Below are 19,738 nucleotides of genomic sequence, written 5' to 3' on the forward strand. Positions count from 1 at the left end.
AGCTGCTCCATCCCTCTCATCACCTTGGTGCCTCCTCTGAACTCATCCCAACAGGTCCATGTCCTCCCTGTGCTGGCAACTGCACTGCAGGTGAGATCTCACCAGAGCAGAGGAGCAAAATCCCTCATCCTGCCCATGCTGCTTTGGATGCAGCCCAGGACACAGTTGGATCTCTGGGTGCTCAAATAGTCTCTTCTCACCACTCAGACATGACACAAAATAACAATTCAGAAAGTAACTAGTCACTTAAAATAAACACTTGTAGGCAATGGATGCAGCAATTAAATGGAGCCCAGAACCTTCTACCAGTCATTTCCCAGTTGGTAACTGGGCTGCTGTGGATCCTGAGGAAGGCAGGGATGGATCTTGGTCAGGAGAGCCCATACATCAGCCAGTGTGGAGCTGCTGGCATGGCCATGAGCTTTATTCATGAGCAGCTCCCAGAGAGATTGGATCTATAAACAACATATATAATCCATCCTCAAATCCACACCAAGAGACTGAGGACTCCTCATCACCTAAACACCTGAACCATATCATGAAATACCTGCTCCTTTTTTTCCCAACCCACACAGCAGGAAGAGAGCTCCATAAAGAGACTGAGGACTTCTCATCACCTAAACACCTGAACCACATCATGAAATACCTGCTCCTTTTTTTCTCAACCCACACAGCAGGAAGAGAGCTCCAAGTAACAGTGTTTGGGGGGTTGAGCTGTGTTCTACTTGCTGAACAAAAATGAGGGAGGTTTGCTGGGGATGCTGTGGGGAAAAGGAGCTGAAAAGTGGAGTTTGCATTTAATTCATAAGCAACAAGGTTAATGATTGTTCTTATTTTATCTGACACAGAATTTCTTAGTATTGATCCAGCTCTCTCTAACAGGGATTTTTTTTTTTCTTTGTCTGAAAGAAAAATGAGTAAAATAAATAGCAACAATGCTCAGGAATGGAAATTCAGTTAGATTAAACTCAAAGCTTCTTTCCCTTTCTGGACATACACTGTGGGAACCTAAAACTGTCTCCAGCTGGAGGAATTTTGCTGTTTCACAGGGAACTTTCTGCACTGAGGCAGCTTTCAGACAAAGGGAAGAGCCACACAGGGAGAAGCAGGAGAAAACACCATGTTTACATTTCCATTCTCTTTTACCTCTTGCCTTGTAAACCTGCATTAACTACAACTCCTGTATCAATATTGCATGCCACCTTTCAAATCTCTTCGGAGAGAAAACATCTTGCTTTGTATAATTAGTTATTTGCCTTACAAAAGGGAGAGATAATCTGCCTCAGACTTCCTCTGCTGCTTTTGAGCTCCTTGCTTGTGTCTAGAGGCTTTATGAATTCTATGACCCCCTCGGTAACAGGAGCTCTCCTTCCTCTCCTTCTCTTTATTCTTCCTCCTAATTATACTTCCCTTCTGTCAAGCTGAGCTTTCTGTTTGCTGAGTATATAGCAGCACAGGCTCTTGCAGTGAGCTGAGCACCCAACAACCTCCTCCCAGGATTTCACCCCAAGCTCTGTGTTGTGCCCAGCTCACCCCAATGAGCTCTGGGATGTCCTGGTCAGAGGGCACAGGGGATGGATTCAACCCAGAACACTGATAACAACACAAACCTGTGTTTCTGGAGCTCAGTGGTCAGATTTTTCTCTGTCTTCTGACATCCTTTCAGGCTGGATGTTGCTCCTCCTGAGTTGGCTGTCATCTCCATCTGCCTCTTGGCTCCTGTACAGACCAACTTGTCTGCCAAGACATCTGTCCCCGTGGCTCTCTGCTACTTAAGCAGTTTGTTGGCTGAATCCAAGACAAACTCACCTGCCTAATGAGCTTAAGAAGATTCCCTAAATATTTTAGAAAGTAAATTTCACTTCATTTATATAAGCATCAAATGTAAAGAGATCCTATAAGCTTTACTTGCCCTGGAATGGCCACAATACATAGCTCAGATGCAGAATCAAGCCTAGATTTTCCTTGCTTTATTTTCACCTTCAAGCCAAATCTTGGCTTATTAAGTAAGCTTTTTCTATATTTTTGCCTATTTTATCATATGTCTCTTCAATCCATCCCAGCTTCAAGTATTTTTTAACCTTTCTGCAGCAGCAGAGCAGAGAAAGCAATGAAAACCAATAGCCTCCTTATATTTGTTGGGCAGCTTCAGTTTCCCTGCCACTGCTATGATAAATTTGTGTTTGGATGCCTTTTGCAGGCAAGAGGATTTTAAGATTCCCCATGAATTTTGGAGGTGATTAAGAAAATGAGTCAGCAGGATGTGTCTGCATGTGTGCAAAGGTAAAACTGCTCAGCTCTGCTGACAGCATTGGCATTTGAGGGCTTTATTCAGCATTTCCTATGCAGCCAGACCTTCTGTTGGACCAACCCTGCAAACCTGAGCACACTCCAGGCCCAAGCACCAAGTGCAAATCAGGGTTGGAAGTGCTCCTGGGCAGATGCTGAGTCCTTACAGCAGTGTCTGCAGCTCCTCTTGGATGGATGGCTGGGAATACTCCACAGTTCTACTGTCACACCAAGTCCAATACACTTAGTGTGGAGTCACATCTGTGTAAAAGCCAGAGCAAAATGTGTCCCTGTAAGTTCCTTTTGCTCCCTCATAGATCCTAGGTAGGAGGAGTTATTTGAATCATCAATAGAACAGTAAATTTCACACTTAAGTTTCATTAAAGTATCCAGAAATAGCTTAATATTCCTTGTGTTTATGTTGACCCAAAATATTTCCAGGGAATCTAATTTACATGTTTAACCCTCCTGTAAAAACAGGGACTTGGGGGCTTAGGACCATAAGAAAGTAGAGAAGTTGGGTTTGCCCACAAACTTTATAAGATTAAATGCTGTTTTATTTCTGACTAAGAAACTTCCAAAGAAAAGTCTTGACCCTTGTTTTGTGGTGTTAGTTTCAACACTTGCAATTTTCTTCCATTTCCTTTCATTTTCCCCCTCTCTTTTTCATTTGTTTTACTAGCAATCCATGGGAGAAAATTCTTCCCCGAGTCTTCTAAACATTTCCTCTAAAAACTTGACCTTTCTAGACATTATTTGTGACTGAGAATGTGCAAAAGAACCTCAGTGTGTTTGAGTTTTACCTCAGTCCTTCAGAGACAGAACTGAGGATCTCAAACCTTATTTCTGCTTGTTTCATCTGTTGAAACCAATGTGCAATTTTCTCAACTTAGTATTTTAGTTACTAGGTCATTTAGATAGCAAATATTATCATCTCAACAGACATTTTCTTTGACAAATCGTGGGGCTAACAGGGAGTGTGTGTAATTTAGGTAACTTTAACCTGCACAATATTTAACATCACACAATATTGAGTTCTAATCTTTGCAGTTCACAGTTGGAAGCAAGTTAGAAAATGAGTAACTGAGTCTTTAAATCAGAGAAGGAAAATAATTCCATGTAGCTTACTTGACTATTGGCAGCTGGAGTAGTAAATCTTTTACTATACCTGTGGCTCTTTGTTGCCTGCTTGAGGATTCAGGACCAGATTCCACCTCCTCTTGTGTTTGCTCCATTACCTAAAGTAGTCTGGAAGTAAAGCTTAATAGACAATTTTAGAACAAAGGATTCTTGGCTGTGTTTCTTTAATTTATCTCCAACTTCCCTAGTTGATACCATAATTTTCAGCTATAACTTTGCAACATATCTAGACATAAACCAAAAGGATGAGCAACCTAACCTTTGTAGTAGGTGGGAATTGCTTCATCTGGTTAAATATTGTGATGACTTCGAATCAAAGCAAAGCACTGCAAGACTTTCTTCCAAGGTTTCCTTGCCTCCAGCAAGGCTAACCAGTGCTTCTCCTGCATGTTCATCAAGATAAATGCTAATAAGCACTTACCTGAGTCTCCAAGGATTCAGATGATATAAGCTTTAACACAGAAGCAATTTTTGTATGTATTCCAGCCCTTTGGGGAGGGTGTCAGAACAGCCCTGTTGCTTACAGAAAGGGAGAGGCCAAAGGATAGAAAGGATTTACACACCTAAAACACAAGCACAACCTTTGTGCTGTTGGTCCAAGGAACTGGAGAGCTGCTTCACCCACTGCAGCCAAGGCTTGGAGAGCAGAGTCATCACAGCTGGGATGTCCTTTCACAGGGCAAGTTCAGTAAACCCATAATCTAAAGGATTTGGGTTGGGTTTAATTTTCCTAATCAGCTTAATTCCTGACAACAAAGGGAGAGCTCAGATTGTTTTAAGTGGCAGCATTCCAGGCACCAAACTTCACTCTAAGCATTAATGACAGCAACTTGGGATATTATCTGGGAATTATTTACTGACTGAGGAAAGTTCTTGTTTTGAAATCCACTTGAGCAAATTTCTATTTATAATTCCATCATTTCAGGCCAAGTCCTCTAGAGCTTGTTCAGGAACATTTCTGGGAGCTACAAGAAGAATTTTGGTATAAATATGCTCATCGGTACTTGATCTTTATGGACAATAACCTTTGGGGTTTGGGGCTTTTTTAGTTCAATGCTTATGAGCAAATGACATCATCACAGCATACATCACTGGTTATTTATCCTTGTACAAGTGTCAGTTATTTCTGTTCCAAAACAAATTGCAGCTTTTTTTAATTGCATCCAGAGACTTCAAATCTCCATCCAAAACCTTTTGTCTCTAATGTCTTATATCTAAAATAAGCTTAAAGCAATATTTAGCTACTTTGCAGGGCTTTGTTGTATAATTCCTGTTGATTGCCCTTGACTAAAAGATTCTCAATGGGCAGAATTCATCCCTGGATAAACAGGCAGCAAGGGGAAAGGTTTAAACCCATTTAGCATTCCCTCACTCATTTCCAAGTACCTCCAAGAGTCATAGAATCATGGATGGTTAAGGGGTTGGCCAAGTACCCCCAAGAGTCATAGAATCATGGATAGTTAAGGGGTTGGGATGGAGCTTAGAGTTGATCCAGCCCCAACTCCTGCCCTGGGCAGGGACACCTCCCACCAGAGCAGGTTGCTCAAGGCTTCATCCAACCTGGCCTGGAACACTCCCAGGGATGTAACAGGCACAGCTTCTCTGGACAACCTGTGCCAGTGCCTCACAGGGAACCCAAGAGTCATAGAATCATGGATAGTTAAGGGGTTGGGATGGAGCTTAGAGTTGATCCAGCCCCAACTCCTGCCCTGGGCAGGGACACCTCCCACCAGAGCAGGTTGCTCAAGGCTTCATCCAACCTGGCCTGGAACACTCCCAGGGATGTAACAGGCACAGCTTCTCTGGACAACCTGTGCCAGTGCCTCACAGGGAAGAATTTCCTCCTAACATCTAACCTAACCCTACTGTGTCAGTGTGAGCCATTCCCCCCATCCTCTCACTCCATACCCTTGTAAACAGTCTCTTTTTTGCTTTGATGCTCTGGGAATCAAGAAGGTGGTTCAAGATTTTGCCACAATGAGCAGCAACAGTGAAAAAAAAAAAGAAAAAAAAAAAGAACATTTACTTTGGTGAGAAAACTTACTTGTTGAGCTTTGCAATATCTTTCAAACCAGGGAATGAAATCTTGGCTCTGTGAACCTCCACAGCCAAACTTCTGTGAGTGATGCAGGGAAGGATCTCTCCCCAAGGGCTCTTTGAGCCACTTCAGCACTATGTCAAAGCTTGGTCTGAAGCTTTTAATATCTTCTTTTTCAGATGAGCAGCTTGAAACTTGTTTGTGGTTCTTCTGAGCCATCATTAGCACAACTTCTTAAGCACAGGAGTGAGTGTGTTCTAAGGACACTGTCATGCTTTAGCTGCTGTACAGTGAGTGCCCCACAGGTTCCCTTTTAGAGCTCCTATGTTTTTATTCACTTTCCCTAGTTTTTTCCTTCTCCTGAAGTTGGTGATTGGATGTGAAAAGCATTAACTCAAACCAAGAGCCCAACATACCTAGTGACTTCAAGGTTTTCATGCCTAGAACACCTTCCAAGTGCCCACAATTTGTACTCTCACTGTACATTTATCCAAATTAGCAGCAGCACTCTGCCTGGCCCCTGGTTGTCTGCAGTTCAAACAGGAAAAGGAGGGGGAAAAGAGAGAAAAACTGGAAAGCAAAGTTCAATCAGTGCCCCAGGATATAATTGTCCATTTGTGGGAGTTATATTTTTGCCACTGAGTCTCTGCTCTTTCCCATTTTGCTTTGAAGAACTCTTGGGAAATTTCTGCCTCTGGGGAAAGAAATTTGCATTTCCACCTGTGAATTCTTGAAAAAACCTTGTGAGCACTGGGACACGTGGAACAACCCTCTGGGAGCTCCAACCAATTCAGTGACCTGTGCCTGTACAAGCTCCATTTCTTGCAGCCTTTCCCAGGGCAGATTTGAATATGCTGAGACACTGAGCAAGAGGATAAAGTCAGGGATTTATTCTGGGAGCTCCAACCCTGGAGGGAAGAGCTTCTTTGAGACATTTTTGCTAACCATTAATGGTTAGACCACCAATGTCTAATAGGAGCTACAGACATTATCCTTCCTGTTCTTGCTGAAATACTCTTTATCCTACCAAGTGTCCACTTCAAGGAAACCAACTATGAAGAGAGATTCCAGTTCCTCCTGGATTGAGCAGTTCTTACACAGCTGAGTTGCCACGAAAGGCAAATCAGTGCAGCATTTGACCCACAGCTTTACTCCACACAGCTGAATATTGAGGCTAATTTCCCTGAGCAGAACTTCCTAGAACACTATCATTAAGATTTCATATTCCATAACATGTCCAATGGGTTTTGCAGGGAAATAAATAACCCAGATGGAGAAATACTACAGCTCTTGCAGGTTGCTACCTGGCAGATTGCTCCCAGCAGTAGTAGTTTCCACAAAGTGAAGTCTCACCCAATTCTTTGACTTTGAGGACTTCAGGTTTACATCTGTCATCTCCTAAGGAAGGATTCCAAGGACATTATCCACGTGGAGACTTAGAGCTTGTCTATATAATTCCAAATAAACACTGAGGGATTAAAACTATTACTCTTTATACCACTAGAACTTAGCATAAAACTGGGTTTTTCAAGTCTGTTAAACTGTATTGCTAAGTAACACTTGAGAAAAAAGGAATGAATAGCATAAAACTGGGTTTTTCAAGTCTATTAAACCGTATTGTTAAGTAACACTTGAGAAAAAAGGAATGAGGTAAGGAACAAGGTCTATAGATTTATTTTTACATCTAAATCAGGAGGAATCTAAAACTCACAGGCTCTGAGAAACAGCTTATTTGGGGAAATGGAACTGTCTCCTCAGTAAGCTCCACAGGAAAGCTCTGTGCTCTCTGAAGGAGAGAGAACTTCTTGCCAAGAAGGTATTTGGACATTAATTTTTGTAATTAATGCTGCAGGATATTCACACAAAGCCACAGATATTGACTACTGTGTAGAATATACTTTTAATTGGCAGAGGCCAGGCCAACTGAGCTATAAAACAACTGCAAGCTGTTAGGTATAATAACAGAGGAGGGAAAAAGCAACTTGTGGAGGGAGAAAAAAGAAAGAAAACTATTTAGTTCAAAGAGACTTCTCAGGACTCTAGAGCTAAAGTAGGAAAATATGGAACTTATCATGACCATCACGAAGGCTGTTGAGGGATGCAGGGATTGCTGATACCATGGAAATGGCACTTGTACTCAGGAATATCTGACATGATTCCCATACCAATGAAGACAGTTCAGGTTTTGGAGCAGTAACCACACACAGCAAAACCTGCAGGTGCTTCCAGTGCAGGTACATGCACTGGGTAGGGCTCTGTGCTATAGAGATGTAAGGAATTCAAAAGGACTTGAATTTTCCTCTCTCAGACAGAAATGAGGGGTGGAAGCTGCAGCAACAAATCTTAGGCTTCTTCTGTCTCCACTTCCCAGACAGTATCCAAGTGTCTCTGTGCTCCTGGTGAATGTCCTTTACTGCCTGACACAACCAGCACTAAACAGGTCCATATTGCAGCCCTAACTGGTGCATTCCTGGCTTTTTCTTGGTCCTTTACCTAAACACCTGGATGGTCAAGCAGTGGTCACATCTGGAACAGCAAAGAACATGCTGGATACAGAGAAATGTCATGTGCCAGCTGAGGGAGGGCTGGGATAATGTGATTTTTAAATGTAAGTGCAGCTAAGCCTTTCAGGGGGATTAGCCCCAACTCCTCCTTTTAGCACTGAAGTCAGGGAGAGTGTTCAGCACTTCCATCAAAGCCCAAACACTGAGGCCTGGGCAGGCAGAATTAAATAAATCAGGGAATCTACATATTCTCAAAACTGCAAAATGGATGGGAAAACACCAAATTTTATCAGTGACCTTTTACAACTGTTTTCTGCTTTTAATGTTACACACATTCAGTTTGTTTTTGCATTTCTAGACCTCCTTGTCCTCTCGTTTATTTGAGCTCTAGATAATTATTCTAATTAAAAGCATGGAAAAGGCAACAAATGCAACAAAAGGATTTTCTCTTTTGAAACTCATGGATAATTACCTTCAGGATCCATTACTGAGATGTTTCATGACACATTATTTTGCTCCTCTGATATTTTTCTGCCAATGCAAACCTCACAGATTGATTGATTTCTATAGCATCTTACCCCCATACACGATATTAGCCATACAAAGCATTATTTTATTGTACTGTTTGGGAGGGAGAGGAAACAAAACACCCAACTAGATGATTTCTCCATTACATACTAAAGCTGCAAGGCTTTAAAAGCAAGAAAACAAAGAATTTGGGTTAAATAATATTCTCCTCTGTGGGTAATAACTTCCCAATTCATTATGAAACTTGTATTCTCCTCTGTGGGTAACAACTTCCCAATTCATTATGAAACTTGTAAGTATCATTTAGAAAACTGCAGGAGAAAATGGTTACAAATTGGATTACCATGCAGAGATTTATTGGTTGAATGTAATAGGTAAAACTGTGACAGGAGAGTGAGTGTTCCCAGGGAAAGACTGAAAAGAGAATGATAAAATAGCAAATTGTTTCCTTTCTAAATACACAGAAATCTCAAGATACAACAGCACAGACATCAGGAAAATGAAGAGAGGCTCATAATTGCTCTGTGATCCTACAAGTCAAAAACCTCTTCCAAATAACAACTTATAAATGGAATATCTCTCCAACTCAACCTGTGCTGCTGTACACACTATACACTATGTACTACTTAGCAGTAAAGAAACTTTCAAGCCCATTAAATATTGTTTCCTGCACTTCCCTTTCCCTCACCTCTTTACAAGGTTTGTGTTCTCCTTCTGCATGATTTCAGCACAGACCTTCCTAAACTCACTAATGAATGAGGATATCCATCCAAAGAGCTCCTGGGAGTCCAAGTCTTGTGGTTCCCCAAACTTGACCTGTAAGGTTGAGAGAGAATATTTAACATTAGTATATCCCCAAGTAATCTAAACCATAGGGAGGATCTGAATGAAACCAAAAGAGCACGAGAAAAGTTCAACATCCTCACTGTTGCTAATACTCATATAAAGAGGAAGAAGAGGTGGAAGAAGAAGGGGAAAAGGAAGAAGAACAACATTTTGAGCTGTCTGAAATCTCCAGCAAACTGAGATCCAAAACATTCCAAATAAGAGTGGTCCCAGGCATTGCAATTTCATTACCTCAGTGCCTTGGGTTTCTGCATAACTCTCTCTTGTTACTAGAGATCTCCAACTGAAGAGGAGAAAAATCAGTACATCCTGAAGCTTCCTGGCTCTGCAGTTGGTCAGATGAACCAGTTCAAAGAATATATATGTACATTAGGCCAATGGTTTCTATTCCAAGGTGGCCACGGGAGCAGCATGTTCCAAAAGTTTTCCTTTCCTGTTGTTTCACTTAGCAAACACACAAAAATATTCATAGGGAAACAAACATTTCGGGAGAAAAAGCAATTTCCCAAAGAGTCACCTAGCACTGTTCTCTTCTTTCCTTCACCTGACAAAGGTGAACAGATGGAAAGGATTTGAGAAAGAATGAATGATATTGGCTTCATCTCTGCTCTGCTATAAAATAAAGGCAGTGAGACTATCTTGGACTATAAACTTGTCACTGAAAAACCCCTCAGCCCAAGTAAGAGATTTGCAGCTGCCTACCAGTCAAAGACATGATTGCTGCTAGGAACCCGTGAACATTCCATCATTTAACCCATTGAATTCATGAAGCTGTTGAACATCTACTTTCCTCTTTGATATTTGGGCCACAGACCCTCTAAAAAGCAAGCTGTAAGACCTCAAGAAAAATAAAAGCCAGATTTTCATTCAGCATATTCCACCACTGTTAGATATCATTTGGGGGTTTCTTTCTGCTTCTGTAGACAGTAGAACCATGAGGAATATGGGGATTTCTTGCACTTCTTTCCATGCCTTTCTCCCCTTTTTCTTTTTAAAGCAATGTGGATTTATTTTCATTGCATTTGAATATGCTATGTACCAGGATGCTGCTGTAAAGCTTCTTCATCTCATCACATCTCTTTGACAGCTGGGCTAGATCCCCTTCATATTTCTGAATTAAATCCTGCAAGAAAATAAAACTTCTTAATTTGCTATAGGAGCATAGCATTAAAGCAAGGAATTAAACAGCAATGAAAACAAGATCGTTCAAGTCAACATTTCCATGTCACAAAAATTTCACATTTCACAAAAGATAAGGAGACATCAAGCACACACTTTGCCTCGCAAGTATTAAGACATCAAAGACAAAAAAAAACCCCAAAAAAACCAACAACATGAATGTTAGAGAACTTAACTGTGTTATCCAATGACACTACCTAAATCTGTTAAAACTGGCAGGACCAGATAAGCATCAGAAGGTCCTAATTTCCACCACATCTGACACAGATTGGATTTTTGCCTGTGAAAAACTCTCCCAGTTGGTAGTTTTTAAAGAGGCAGAAAAATGCCTTAGAAATTTCAGTTTCTAGAGGAAATCACTACAAAATCATACATGCTCTAAAATTCCAGTTATTCCAAAGTGCTTCTAATGGGCAACCATGGGACTGCCTGTTCCTCATCCACTCCAGTGGATGTTCCTCTCCCCATTTACCTATGAAACAAAAGCAGAAGATGCAGAAACTGAAAAGCCTTTCCCAGGCTGCAACTTACAGCATGAGACACTATCAGAGGGGAATAAAAACCCTCTTTTCCCTCCAATGCTCCTGATTCCCTTGGCAGGACAGGTCTCAGCACAAACAGGTTACTCCTCATTTACTTTCAGCCCACAATGAGGTTGTGATAATGTTACCTTTAATTCCCTGCAGAACTGTGACTCCTGGGGTGTTGCCTTGGTTGTCTTGGGTTTAATAAGTCTCCTGCACTGAATAATGTTTTCCAGTTCTTTTCTTAAAACTAACAAAAGAGAAAGAAGAGAAAGAAATTGAGGAATTTCACCAGCATGATGTGTCCAAAGGGCTACAAAAGCCTAATTTGGGACACAAGGGAAAATTGAGGAGGATATGGGTCTCTAATACATTCATCTAGGAATATTAACTTTGTGTTTTGGAATAGAAATCCTGAAAGAGGCATTTTCTTAGGGGAAAAAAAGTGTGTGATCACATCCCAGCAACTGCAAAATAATGAAGAGGTCAATTGCTTGGTTATGCAGCTGCTGTAAATCTGACCTTTCCCAGCTCTGAGCACTGGGATTAGCCATGAAAATAACATCCTTCAAACCTAGTTTTTTTGTGTGTAGAAAGTTCAGGGTTTGGTTCAAGATAAAAGAACCAAAAAAATCTCCTCTCTGTAATAGGAAGAAATGCTGACAGTTCACTACCTCGAGCTGCTGCCGTGGGAGATCTCACACTGTGGGATTGAAGGGGAGAAAATTCAGCCTTGGCTCTGGGACATCAGTCCTGAACTGGCCCAGGCTGTACTCTGGCATCTTCCTCCCCTTGTGCTCTTAAAATATTTGGAGCAGATGAGTTCCAGGGTGTGCCTTGCACCACAGAGTTCAAGAGAAAAGCTGGTTCAGTGGCATTCAGTCCATCTCCTTCCCTCTCTGAAGACAAGCAGGACTCAGAAGATAACAGTGACTACCCTGAGCACATCAGGAATCCAGAGAGGGAAGAGGCCACTCAACCTCCTCCAGCTCCCATGAGTGTAAGAGAGTAAGAAATGTTGGCAGCTCCCAGCAGTGTTTGATTCCATGCCCATTTTACTGCTTTCCCCATCACTTGCCAAAAGTATCTTGACAATATTTAATGATCTGAATTGCTACAAACATTGTCCCTGAAGAACACAGTTGATGGAAGGTAAACAGTGTTATTTTTAGCAACATTGTCCCTGAAGAACACAATCGATGGAAGGTAAACAGTGTTATTTTTAGTTCCTTAGGTCTCCTCAAAAGCTGGTTGGGATTTCTTGGAAGACAACACCACACACTTCAGTAGCCTTGAGCTACAAGTCTGGCTGACCCCTGAGGCCAAGCAGAAGAGGTTCAAGGGGTTCTCATACTGAGATCTGACATAGAGACTTAGATATGCTAACAAAGGCTGAAATTGGATATATTGGTCTATCCTTACAGCCAACCCCCATGTCACATCTTACGTTTGAACAACCTTCTTCTCTTCCCTCCTGTTGACTTCACTAGTGTTGGACTTCCTTCTACACAAGGAGACCAGTTTGGTTCAAAGTTCCTCAAGTCCAGGACTGAGCTCTGAGACATTTTCTCCTGCTGCATTCACCTCCCAGAGACTCTGCCACAGCCAGAACTTTGATGGAGCACTTGTACTACTTAACATCTGTCCTTCATGCTAAACTATTTACTATTTTTTACATCCCTAAACCACCAGAGCACATTTTCCTATTTCTCTTTGTTCATCCTTCCCAGTAGCATGGCAGGTGAAGCATCACCATAGCAACTCTTCACCTCGATGTTTTGAACTTTACCTCTTAAGAAACCACAGAAGTGCAATGAAAACCTGTTCCAAATGACTGCACAAGGTATGAAAATCTCTCTGAATGGAGAAATCACATTTACATACCATCAACTTCAGCACTGAGGCCCTTCATGGAAGCTGGAAAGGAAGAGAGAGGGAAAAACATGCTAAGTAGCATTCACAGGGTGAGGATGGGAGTTGCCACAGGAGTTGAAGGACTTCATTTTTCAGTTGTTGATAATTTCCCCAACCCTCCCTCCTCTTACCATCAGGAACAGCTTCAAATTCTGTCAACTCCTGAGGAAATGTGGCCAGATCAGGCTCATGTAAGAGGATCTGTTCCACAAGGGCATGAAGCAAGGTGAAGGTTCTCTCTTTACCCCTCAGCAGAGGCAACTGCAAAGAGAATAGAGCAATAATTGACAGACTAAGCTATTACACTTTAAAAAGGGGAACAGCAGGATGTGGATAGTTCCCAGGTAATTTTGACAAGAAAACAACTAAATTAAACTTCTCCTTTTCCATCTCCCATTTCACACCCATCCCTGATTTACACTTTCATATTCCTTGACCTTCCTTGTTCTTTTGTGCCTGTGTTATTCACACAGGTCTTTTTTAACAGAAGGTTTCCTAATTGATTGCAACTGATTTTGGACCTTCACACAGTGTCATTATTCCTTTCCACTTTGGAGCAGTGTGCTGTGTTCAGGAAAATAGCAAACTTCCTTAATTGAATCTGGGAAGCTGCTCTGTGGCAGAAACTGCTTTTGGAGGCATTTTTCATGATGATAGATGTGGTATTACAGGCATTATATAGAGATATATACACAAAAAAATAAAGCAAGTTGTGTCTCAGTTGTCACTAGAGTTATAAATCACTCACTCATATATTAAAATCTCCAGATGGGAAAGATACCTTATAAAAATAAAATAGAAATCCTTCTCTCTTCTATTTACAGACATAATCTTACAATTCTGGTAAAGGCACAAGGCACCTTAGGATATCTGTATCTATTTCTTACTTTTTAGGATAAGAATATGATGTTCTACCACTGCTGAGTGTAAAAGGGGGGAAAAACACCTGTCTTCAGTAGCAGCATTTTCTGGATTTGATGTTCTACCACTGCTGAGTGGAGAAGGGGGGAAAAACCACCTGTCTTCAGTAGCAGCATTTTCTGATGGTAAATTCTGATGAAGAGAAGAAAGAATTTTGCTTAAAACTAGTGGAAAACTCATCCTAATGTCACATAAGTGGTAGGTTAGTGAAGAGACAGAGAATGAAGAGCTGGATGATGCCTGTTGTACAGCAGATAAAGTCAGAGAGGAGTAAAGATCACAGTTGCCACCTTCATCCCCTGTGAAATCCTCCAGCAGAGCAGTGATAGGGGGAAAGCACTGCAAGCAGGTTTTACTCCCTTTCAATTTATTAGTTTGTATCAATGACACTTTTGAAACTACCTTAAAATAGCAATGCATCACTTCTTGGTATAGACACTTCAATTCACAGAATCATAGGATGGTTTGGATTCATAGACACTTCGATTCATAGAATCATAGGATGGTTTGGATTGAAAGGATCTTAAAGATCATCCACTTCCAACTGGGACATGTTGCACCAGCCCAGGGTGCTCCAAGTCCCATCCAACCTGGCCTGGAACACTCCCAGTTATGGAGCAGCCCCAGATTCTCGAGGCAACCTGTGCCAGTGTCTCATCACCCTGACAGGGAAGGATTCTTTATCATTATCCCATCTGTCCCTGCCCTCTGCCAGTTGAAGCCATTCCCCCTTGTTCTGTCCCTCCAGGCCCTTGTCAATAGTTTCTCTCCATCTTTCTTGTTGGTTCCTTCAGGCACTGGAAGGCCACAACTAGGTCACCTCAAAGTTTCTCTTCTCCAGGCTGAACAACCCCAACCCTCTCAGCCTTTCCTCCCAGCAGAGCTGCTCCATCCTTCTCAATCTTGGTGGCACCTCTGGACTCACTCCAACAGGTCCATGCCCTTCCTGTGCTGGGACCCCAGAGCTGGATGACTTCCACTGGAGTAAAACAAGGCACTAAGAAATGACCCCAGGGCCACAGAAGTGTGAGCTCTGCAGAAGCAATTCCCAGTTACAGCCTTGGCACAGAGAAGTGAAAGGTCTATACAGCACAGACCTGGTCTGCACAAGACACTTCACCTAAACACAGATCTAACCAGGACTTGCAGCTCAGACTCTGTTCTAAACAGGGGATTTTCCTACCAGGGCAGTCAGCATTTTGATGTTCTACCTCATTAGAAACAGAGTATATTAAGCACCACTCCAGCCACTGCTGCTGTCTGAGTGGGGAAACACATCTTGTTATCATAGACATTAAAGGACAGATTTCTGACAGGATTTTGTCCTAGTGTAACCAAGGGCAGACATTAAAATGTTAACTACTCATTATCAATAATTTCCTCTCTGCACATTCAGGGCCAGACTGAGTTACTATTCTATATAGTATACTACACATATACTAACACCTTAGAATATGATGGTTTTAATGACAAGAAAATATTTACTCACTTTGGCCAAAGATGACAACCGAAATCCTTTAGTCATCCCTTTTCCAGCCTTTTCATTTAAATGGTTCCCAATGGCTAAAATGTACTCCAGGACAGCAACAAACTTCAGGCTGGATTGCAGCTGCTTACTTGCTTGGATTTTCTGGTTTATCAGCTGAAACACATAAATCTTCCTTTAGTTCAGGCTGAAAATGTGGTTAAGGCTATGTTGTCTCTGCCTTCCCCATGCCAAAGCCTCAATGTCCCCATGTGGAGCAAGTCACACTTTAGTCAACATCTTCTGCTCAACTCCCCTGGGGAACAGGCCAAGGGTTTTCAGGAAGCACCAGTGGAAACTCTCCCACCAAGATAAAGCTGTGTTGGCACAGTTACCCTGCCCTGAAGGAGGTCACATCCTTCCTTGCTGCCCTACCAGCTCTGCTGAAACCACACCAACCTCATCTCCTACAATGCTTCTGCAGGGAAATATGTTTTGCTGTTTGCATGTACCAGATTGCACCAAATGTCAGGTACCAGGGGAAGCAGAGAGCCTGGAGCACAGTGTGAGGCTCTCCATCCCTCACCTCCCTCCCTCCTCTTGATCCCAGCTCAACACTGTTATCAAAATTCTCAGCACAGTTTCCCCACAAGGAAGAAGAATAATTTCCTGTAATCAAACTCCATATAATTCTGTTTTCCCAGGGAAGCCTCCTCCCTTCTAGGGCTATAGACACAAGAGGTGATTTTGGTTTCAATTAGGAAATTCATGTTTATTTAGCACCACACCTCTCTCCATCTGTCACCACCACATACATTTACAGCCAGGGAAAGGATGAAACACATGGGAGAGTCGAAAGCCACTGGCAGCTCAGGGCCAGAGGGTGCTCAAAGCCAATATTCAGGTTATCCCAGAGAATTTTAGGTGTATTTTCTATGGTTTGCAAACAGGTGTTAGTGTGGATAAATAAGAAAATACTTAGACAACTAATCAGCTCTTCCATGAACATTAAATATCTATCAAAGAGGACATGGAATAGCTTCCAAATATTGAAGTGTTTGGCTTCAGTAGAGGACAGCAAAGGTGTAGCAGTGAACCAGGCAATATCAGAAATCTCTGCATCTCCCCTGTGTTTTCCATCTGCTCCTGAGTTTTGTTCACTGTTACTATGGTTTTAATCACAGCCAGACAAAGGATAACAACCTGAATTTGCAGAACTTTCCACTTTTGTTTTCATTCCCATTGCAGAATGAGAGCAAAACCTTTGAAACACGTTCCTGGAAGCAGAATTGTGTCGAAATACTTGTTTCAAAAGCATTTCAAAGCATAGATAAAACCTGGCAGGTAATGCAGTTGCTTGGAACAGGAGCATCCAGTCATGAGACTGGAGCATTTTGTATCCCCCCAGCCCCAGGTCAGCCTGAAACAGGTAGAGAGGGACTTGGTTCCCCACATTTCAGCTCAGTGCTGTAATTGTTAGGGTGAACAATCTCCTTCAGGTTTCTGGAAGGAGTAAATGTCTATGAGATGCTGCTCAGATAAACTTGCTCTTTGACTTTAGATTGATTCTGTCAGCTCTTGGGGCAAGAACCTCCCCACAAAGGGAGTTGATTTGAATGGTGAAATTCACTTTTGTCTTCTCAGTGTCCAAAGAAAGAGGAAAGTTGAATAACACCAAATAAAAACTGGAAAAATCCTTTCCTGTTCTATTCTCCCTCCGTTGTGGAATTGTGTTCCACTGTTAGGCCCATCAACAACAGCTTCATGAACCTCAGTGGAATAAGGATATATGTTTGTGCATTTAGTATCCTATACATATGTGTCATAGACCTCATTCATCTCTTTTTTTTTTTTTCTTGTGCAATACCATCATTATCAAAACACAACCAAAGGAATTGGATTCCCAAAATGCAGCAGTGTCACTATATGATAAATGCAACCTGTTCCTAACAACTTCATGCAATGCCTTGGCTATCAAAGTCATGACCTGGAGAGATTTTATGAATTCTTTTAATCTTTTTGCTTGTTATTTTTTAACTATGCCATGAATGGAGTGTTTTTAGACACCAGTCTTCCTGGTGAATTGCTCACATTATGATCTGTGAGATGCTTTGCTATAGGAGGGGGGAAAAAGGGGAAAAAAAAAAACACCAAACCAAAAATAAACCTCCCCAACCACACATCTTTGAAACCTGCACTGAGGTTGTTCAACTCTCTGCTATCAAACTGGTAGATTTTGATTACAAACACACCAGGAAGGATTCGTGTTACTTACAGGCTCCAAATCTCTCATGCTCACAGGCAGCTCACGGAGAGTAAGCAGCAGATCCAACCTCTGGCCTAAGTGAGGGATTTTACACATCTGCACAGAACAGAAAAGGAATCAAACCTCATATTTAGACCAAAATTTGCATCTATCTTTTGACATTTATCAATTCAACTACACCATAGTTATCCTAATTTCACTCATATTTAGACCAAAATATGCATCTATCTTTTGACATTTATCAACTCAACTACACCATAGTTATCCTAATTTCTGTGCTCACCTGTTAATTTGACTCTAAGCCTTAAGTGTCTGTGGATATACCACAGCATACATAGAATCATAAAATCAGCTGGGTTGGAAAAGACCTCTAAGATCATCAATCCAACCCTACCATGATCACCAGACCATGGCACTAAGTGCCACATCCAGTCTCAGCTTGAAACCTCCAGGGATGGTGAATCCACCACCTTGGCCACCTAAGCACACTGCAAATTCAAGGAGACACTGTGTGCTTGTTGGGACAGATATGATTAAAATCAGTGACAAGAATCATAGATTCATGATTCCCTAGTTTGGAAATCTGGCTCAGAGTACACCAGCTCCTCCTCTGGAGGAAGGGGAGGGTGTGTGACTCAAGGACCAAAGGGATCCATCCAGTTCTCCTCTTGTTCTCTCCCTGTCTCAACTCTAATCAGAATAATCCTCTTATGCTGAGTCTGGGTGAGATTGTAAATCTCAACTCCAAACAACAACAGCTTCTTGGAGTGGTTTTATCTGGGAGATTGTCCTATAAACAGCATGTGGAGTCTCTTTTAACACTGCATCTTCTTACCTCTAACATAAACTGGTCAACCACATGCAGCTCAGAACAAGAGCCCTTAAATGATTGGTACCTTTCTGTGTCTTTTTGTGTTGGCATGTATCTGTAAGACAGAAAAAGTCATCACAAGTCTTACACCCCATCAAATTGCTCAGTTGTGGTATGTATATTAAGTGCAATCAGCAGATTATCCTGAAGGCTCAAAGCATGAAACAATGGAAGCCATGGAAAAAAAGGAAGCACAGGACTATATGAATGCATTCCATAAATATTTTTTTTGACAGTGAAAGACCTCCCATTGCTCCAAAAAAATTAAGTTTGGAGAGATGAGAAGAGCTTTGCTATTGATTTGGGCACAGCAGGAACAAGAAGTTTTCTCCTCAAGTTTTCTCCACTGCCACAACTTATTTTATGAACTCTTCTTCCCGTAACCAGCTCACAAAATCATGTTGGATTTGCTGCCATTCCTTTCCTACAAACATGGGGAATCTCAGCTGCAAGGACTGAGATTTCTGTGTGCAAACCTAATATTCACAGTCAGGATAGATCCAAAATCTCCATAGCATCTTGTTTGGACTTCACATCAGCTGCAGAAGCTTCTGCTACTCCTCTTTATGATATATACCACATACCATAAACAATTCAACCCTCACATTACCTTCTCAGTGCTGTAATCTGCTCATCTGTAAGTCCACCACTCTCCTCATGGATGATATAGAGTTTGTCTTTGAGCTCACTCGGTTTGATCCGGAAACTCTTAAGGAAAATGTCTGGAGGAAAAGTATTCTTGGATTACTTGGAAGGAAATGCTCAAGGGAAGGAAAAAAAAAAAAAAAAATCACCAAAACAACTCTTCTGTACTCACCAGATTTTAAAAAAAGAAAATGGAAAAAGCCTAATAAACAAACAGAAAATAGACCACAAAACATTTACAGTTGCTAATGTTGAGGGAATAATTCAGGCATTGGATTTTCTTTAAATTTACAGAGCTGTAGTCAAGGAAAAATAAATTTCTGCCATAACAAAGACAGAACTGTCAAGACACTGTTATGGGAAAGTACTCAAGTACTTACTCATATATATGTCTCTTCTACTCAGCTCAAGAGTTGTGGGTTTTTTTCCAAATAACAATACAATATTTTGGTATATTAGAAGATTTTGATGGGCAAAGGAATTACACTGCCCATTTGTTTTGATTTGTTTACTTGCTTTGCTTCACTTCCAGGGCCCATGCAAGAACAGTTCCTCCCAAATTGAAGGCAAACTGGGAAACAGAAGCTCTAACTTCTTCCACCACTGCC

The 19,738-nt window shown here is 41.6% G+C and overlaps 1 protein-coding gene across 1 annotated transcript in view; it reads right to left on the minus strand.

Moving 5' to 3' along the window:
* Nucleotides 1-9,187: 9,187 nt before the first annotated feature.
* LOC103807002 (protein diaphanous homolog 3-like) overlaps nucleotides 9,188-19,738 on the minus strand; it is a gene marked incomplete at its 3' end in the record, with an annotated part of 43,151 nt that continues 32,600 nt past the window's right edge. Inside the window, exons 8-16 of the mRNA XM_009079718.1 lie at nucleotides 19,096-19,207; nucleotides 18,450-18,540; nucleotides 17,624-17,710; nucleotides 15,373-15,525; nucleotides 13,094-13,223; nucleotides 12,933-12,965; nucleotides 11,195-11,298; nucleotides 10,385-10,468; nucleotides 9,188-9,315 (exon numbers count right to left, since the gene is read on the minus strand). Coding sequence (XP_009077966.1) covers nucleotides 9,188-9,315; nucleotides 10,385-10,468; nucleotides 11,195-11,298; nucleotides 12,933-12,965; nucleotides 13,094-13,223; nucleotides 15,373-15,525; nucleotides 17,624-17,710; nucleotides 18,450-18,540; nucleotides 19,096-19,207 — 922 coding nt within the window. The remainder of the gene's footprint in view (nucleotides 9,316-10,384; nucleotides 10,469-11,194; nucleotides 11,299-12,932; nucleotides 12,966-13,093; nucleotides 13,224-15,372; nucleotides 15,526-17,623; nucleotides 17,711-18,449; nucleotides 18,541-19,095; nucleotides 19,208-19,738) is intronic.

Source organism: Acanthisitta chloris, unplaced genomic scaffold (assembly GCF_000695815.1).
Source record: "Acanthisitta chloris isolate BGI_N310 unplaced genomic scaffold, ASM69581v1 scaffold7628, whole genome shotgun sequence".
NCBI lineage: Eukaryota > Metazoa > Chordata > Aves > Passeriformes > Acanthisittidae > Acanthisitta > Acanthisitta chloris.